Source organism: Oryzias latipes, chromosome 24 (assembly GCF_053564925.1).
Source record: "Oryzias latipes strain Hd-rR chromosome 24, Olatipes_Hd-rR_3.1".
NCBI classification, from domain to species: domain Eukaryota; kingdom Metazoa; phylum Chordata; class Actinopteri; order Beloniformes; family Adrianichthyidae; genus Oryzias; species Oryzias latipes.
In genome coordinates, this window is record NC_136260.1 from 16,422,538 (window position 1) to 16,428,537 (window position 6,000).

The 6,000-nt window shown below is 40.3% G+C and overlaps 1 protein-coding gene across 5 annotated transcripts in view; it reads left to right on the plus strand.

Annotated features, from left to right (window-relative positions):
- Positions 1-5,537, plus strand: part of adgb (androglobin) — a 29,057-nt gene extending 23,520 nt beyond the window's left edge. For all 5 annotated transcript variants that reach the window (XR_013654097.1, XM_011491636.4, XM_020714579.3 and 2 more), the window contains 7 exons: positions 720-831; positions 2,530-2,636; positions 2,908-3,063; positions 3,138-3,222; positions 3,309-3,390; positions 4,829-5,012; positions 5,125-5,537. Coding sequence is in view for 4 of the 5 variants with exons in the window: in XM_011491636.4 (XP_011489938.2) it covers positions 720-831; positions 2,530-2,636; positions 2,908-3,063; positions 3,138-3,222; positions 3,309-3,390; positions 4,829-5,012; positions 5,125-5,229 (831 nt within the window). In the remaining variant the exon portion in view is untranslated. The remainder of the gene's footprint in view (positions 1-719; positions 832-2,529; positions 2,637-2,907; positions 3,064-3,137; positions 3,223-3,308; positions 3,391-4,828; positions 5,013-5,124) is intronic.
- The last annotated feature ends 463 nt before the right edge of the window (positions 5,538-6,000 follow it).

The window sequence follows — 6,000 nt, forward strand, 5'->3', positions numbered from 1 at the left end:
ACTTTGTTGTAGAAAACAACGCAGGTTTTTTGATTTTGTCCGAAAACACCATAAAACAATAAAAAAAAAAGAGAAAACACTGGGAACACTTAAATGGGCTCTAAAGGTGATCGGAGGGGATCTTTAACAATTCTTTTAAAAGAAAAATGGTTTCTTTTGGTTAAACTTGTAACAAATTGTTTTTAACTTGAAAAGAAATAAAAAAGAAAACAAAAAAAACTGTCTTCAAAGGGATTGAGACATATTCACACAAACTATGTGAGCAGATATTAATGCTTATCATAGAATTTTAGACCAATTTATTCAAACAAATATCAATTTAATATTCTTAGCACAATTCTGGAATATGAATCTTTTATACTAAGCTGGGAGCAAAAAACAATGAACAGGATGAAAAAAAAGGAGCTTCACATGACTAACACTCTATTTTTTCTTTTTGTGTGTCTTTCTGCCAGCTGGGGTCTTACCTTGACTTTGTTTCAGAATTGTGTCTTTTCTGTTGTGTGTCACACGTGTGGGAGTTATCACCCGTGATATCATCTTGGCTGAACAGGCCCTCTGCCTCCTCTCTGCCTTTGTGCTTCAGTCAAGGAGGCCACAGAGCTGCAGAAACAAAATGGGATGTTCTTTCCGGCCGCGATAGCGCTCTGAAACGGCTGAAAAATAAAAACATTTGGGTTTGATGATAACTGCTTTTTGCATGTATCTGTGCTCGACAGGAACACAAGTACGTTGTGCAGGCTCAAGTGCTCTATGGGAGCTGGCCTTTGGATAAATCGGAGTTGACTTTTGCCAATATGCTTAAAGACAAGGAGAAGAAGGAGATGAGAGGTCAGTTTCCCGTTTTTAGTAGCCCACAGGACAGCCATGAAAGTAAATCACAGTGACATAAATCTTTATTTGAATGTCTCACCCTCAATATGGACATTACATGACTCAGATATCCCTAAATACATGTATTCCCCTAATGCCCATGAATCATTTTCACTATTCAGAAGCACTCAGCACTTAATCCCTGGGTTCTAAAAAAGGTTTTGTAATGTCATGTTTTCTTTTGCATGATTTATGTTTTGTGGCAACTTTGAAATTGGCTGATACTCAGTCCCCAGAAGAAGAAGTCCGGGGCAGATGCCGCTTTATTTTCGCTGCTTGCAGATAGCCAGAGGCCTATAATCACCAGCCTAATGAAAGCCAAACGAGTACAGCTGCTTTCACAGATCAGGCCTTGCTTTCTTCTGCCCACTGGTCATTGGCTGGGGCTCTAATCCTGTCCCCTGCCACCAGCTCGGCATCTATGCCTTAAACACCCCACACTAATTGGATCAATTGAAAGATCGGGGATGAAGTGTTGCAAAGAGACAGCTTCTATGGCTGAATGGGAAGTAAATCCAGTCAGATTTCACTGAATTCTTGTTCTGTTATTCATCATGCAGTGTTTGCTGTTTAAATATATAGATGGTTAAATATATGTTCAGAATGAGGGTGAGGACTTTGTTGGCACCTGCTTGTGTTGGGCCAACCTCCACACAAACCTCCTGTGTTTTCCCAATAATCTTGTAGAAATGGGTCAATGAGATGTCAGATGAAGTTGGCTTTTGCCCCATGGTGCTCTGGGAAGCATCCCAGAAGGAGAGTGAATTAATTTCACCCAGTTTTAAATCGGTCTCCGTGGTAAGACTGTCCTTGATCATGTTCCTTACTTGCCGCAAAGATGCGCTCGTATTGCAAGCCGCTCCAGGCTTTGAAAACTGTTCAACAAGCAGTTTAACTGCAAGAAAAAAAACCCTCATCCCTGTCCACCAAAGGAATAAACTGTTTGTGTGTTCTTGTCATGAATTCCAGGTCGAGTGTTGAAAGCAGTCGGATCCCAGTGGCTCTCATGCCAGCTTTTCCTTTACAACCAATACAATTATGATTATATAGATATATTTTTGGCATGAAAGCACAATTCCCTGATTGTGTTTTTGACCAAAGTCTATGCAAAAAACTGTCCTTCCTGCTGTTTTTTTACTTCACAAACGAAGGTGACACTCAAGTCAAGGAAGATCAACAGATGAATTTATCAGAATAACTCATAAACATGTTGTCAAGTCATAAAATGGACTGAGAGAGTTGGCCAGAAGACCAACTGTTCAATTTTAAAGACGTGAGATTTGCTTGATTTTTAAGCATGGTAATGGCTGCAGCTCTGAAGTACAACAGTGCCATCTAGCACACAAATACGTGTATGACACTTACAGCTTCACATGCTCTCAACTTGGAGGGGACTTTGAGGAAAAAATGTTCTTATCAGCAACTTTGGTTTTTGTCGCAAATACGTTTTTTCTTCAAAGATAAAACATTTAAAACAAAATGATCAAAGACTTAGTGGAGAGAAAACATGGAATTTTGTGCATCCAGAAAGCTTTCAGCACAGCTAGTAGCATCTTTTTTTTTTACATCAAATTAGTACTGAGTACTCCAGGAATGTTTGCAAACTTCAAATATTGTCTTAATAAGATGTGAATTTGTCCACAACCGACCCAAAAGCCCCTGATAGGCCCCCTGACGAGCTCCAGAGCAGCCGCAAAGCCGAAAGGGATGGAAAGAAGGGAAAATCTGCTGCAGCTTCTACATCTGGATCCAAGCAGGACATGGTAAAATTGTGTGACAAAATCAACCAGAGGGATTAGTAAATAGTCAGTGATGAACTGTTACCCATTAAAATGTTAACAATAACAGGGAGGTTTTTACCAGGAGTCACTTTTCTTATCAACTTTTCTAACACATTGTTTGCGTTCAGCTTCTATTTTGATTCGTTCTCTTGATGTAAAGACCATTTTGACCGTGAAAAAGGTAATAATTTCTATTTAATTTAGTTTGTACGTAACCTAAACAAACGCTTTGGTGTTCTTTGGCTTTGTGCAGAGCTTTGACCTGACCAAGCCTCACTGGATCCTGCGTGTTGTCACTGAAAAAACCAAAACGGAAAGCATTGAGGTGAAGAAGGACACAGAGAGGAGTGATGAGATCAGAGCCATAAAAAACAGCTGGGAAAAGCTCGAACCAGGACGCCACGCCAAGGTGACGCCGACATCGCCGAGACACCTTACAAATGGTTGATGCATTCGTTTTGACTCTATTTGTCACATCTGAAGTCCCTAGAGACCCGTCCAAGGTTTCTAAACCGACCTCTGAATGAAGCTGATGATGAAACCACCTCGGATAAAAACAAAGATCCTGGTAATGCGTCACAAATGCACACACACAGACGTTTTCTGGCTCTTTCCGTGTTCACTCATCACTTGTAGTTCTATTTTCCTTCACAGCTGCTCCCACGTGTGACCCGGATCCCTGTTCACCCAGCGAAGATTTTAGTGACACCCTCCCTGACTTCAGTCACCTGCTCAGGTGTGATTCTGCCCCCAGAGTGCATTTTGCTGCTCATGCTGGTGCAGAAAATATGCATTTTAAATTTGAACTAAGATGAGACCGCAGTCATCTCTCTGTTTCTCTGGAAACTGCCTTAGTTCCAGCTGTGGCAGCAATCAAATGATCATTATTTGTCTCTAAAAAGAAAATTTAGGCTTGAATAGGGCTCCAGAAATAAGACCCGATAGCACCAGAGGATCATTTGTGTTCATGTGTGTGCTTGTTTACTTGTACGATGTTGTGTTGATCCGATAGGGTTTGTGTCCTCAAGGGAAGCCTGGATTATCCAGTATCTGCCAGACTTCACTAGTAATTTCCAGTCGCTGACCTTTGCTCTTGTTAACTGAACAAGTTGCCCTTCGTACTTTCCCTGCACCGAATGAAGAATCTGTTGGCTCTAGAGGGCAGTAAAAGCTCTTTTAGTGCTGCTTTTCTGAAACACAACATCAGACTTTATGCTTTCTTTTTTTTTCAGAGCGCAGTCACTCGTTACAGTTCCACCTGAGTCTCTCATCCATCCCCCTAACACCATCACTCCGTCCTTTCCCTCCGTCTCTGCCTCTGTCCAAGACAAACGAGCTCATATTTGGGTCTGTTAATTAGAGAGCTATTTCAAGGCCTGGTTGTTGCTCCGATGAGATGTACCCTTCTCCTTTCACCTCGTCATCCTCTCCTGATTTCTCTAACCCTGGTGTGTGTGTTTGTGTGTGTGCGTACGTGTGGATGTAAAGATCTAGAAAAATGCATTTTCTTCTTTCATTCAGTTATTTTGTCGTCAGTCCTAAAAAAAAAAATAATCGTTTACAGGGAGTCGGACAAAGACCCACTCCGATTATCTTTTGATCTTTTTGAAAAGCTTTCCCAGTGGTCCCTTCATTATTATTATACTGTCTTTAGCCTGCACGGAGTAACCCTGCCCCCTTCCCATCATCCATCTATTTCTGTGCTCTCCCGCTAGCTTGCAGCCCCTCGCACCCCCAACCTAACATTAGCGGTGCAACAGAAATGCTGAGCGATATTAGAGCTTTCCAGCCTTACAGTTTAGAGCCAGATGGCAACTCAAAGAAAGAAAACAAAGATCATCAGAGTAAAGCGGAGCAGGAAGTTTGTGGCTTGCCGTAGTAACTCATACGTCACACCTACAAGCTTTTTCAAACTGCATTTTTTTCATTTGCTCCTGATTTACAACGATTTAAATAAAGAAAAACTCTTAATTTTCTTTATATATGTGCTCCATCATGAGAAAAACAGCACAAGAACATGCTAAAAACACCAAAAACACATTTCTTAAAAGTGGGTCTTAACATCTCTTCATCAGAAATCTCCCTCAGTCGTGTCAAAATCTTTCTTAAGCTCCCCCTTTTTTATTTATTTTTTTGACTTGGTTGTATTTTAAACCATCTTTGTGCGTTCACAGAGGCCAAACAGGATCTTCTAAGCTGACGGACTCCCAGAAAGAGGAGGAACGTGACAAAGAGCTTATAGAGAAGATCCAGACCTATCAGTGTGTCCGTGAAAGCTTTCTGGAAAAGCACAAACAATACGCGTCTGACCGAAGGGAGCTCGTGAAGCAGCAACTGGAGATGTACCAGAACATGCAGGTGAATCTGCAAGACGGCTGACACTGAAGGATATAGAAACCCACAAGAAGCATTTTGGTTGAAGTGTGTCTCTCAGAACATCACGTTCTAACCTTTCTTTCTTTGTCTGCAGGAGGAACGGCAGAAATCTCTCAACGCTTTTAAAGAGGGTTATGAAATAACAGTTCTGAAGAAAGTGAAGCAGCCAAGTAAGGATGCCAAGAAGTTAGAAAAATAAAAAGTCAGGACATTCAATTTTGGTTGTCAGATTACTGTTCTCTTTGTTCTTCTACTGTACTAGTAAAAATTCATTCTGACATGTTAGTTTTCCTAATGTTCATCTATTAAATATAAGTTCATGTTCATTTTTGATACAAAGTTTTTTTATTCCAAAATGAAAAAGATGATTGTTTCGTAATGTTTTTGAGTCTGAAACACTGAAGCTAGTTTCCAGGTAATATGGTAAAACATGTGGCTTTTTAAAAGGAATGTATTCCCAAATCCTTGAAAAATAAACATTTTCTTACGGACACTGATCACCTAAAAGATCAAACTCAGAAGTCCTTGTTCTCAGATTTCCAAGCAAAAGAGAAACTTGATGGTGATTTTAAAATGAGCATGTATCTACTTACACTGTTTGGGGTTTCAGTGTGTAAAGGGCAAAAATTGTTTTTTTGTTCTGTAATTGTGCTAAAAAAAAACCTGCTTAGATTCTGCAAATCTTTTGTTTTCTTTAACTTGATGGTGCAGGCCGGAGGGGAATCGGCCCCACTCGCTGAGAACTATTGATCGATCGGTCGATTAGGACACTTAAGCCTTCCTGATAGAGGTCCTTTGAAAAACTTCGATAGGCTGTGGCAAAAATGCGTCAGAACTGGAATCTATTTTTTACTTTTCAGTAAGCAAAAACATTTCATCACGACTCCTGAAGTCGAGGTGGAACTCAAAAACTGAGTCTAAGTTAGATTTATTTTCTTTGAGTTAATATAACACAAAAAATACCATTACT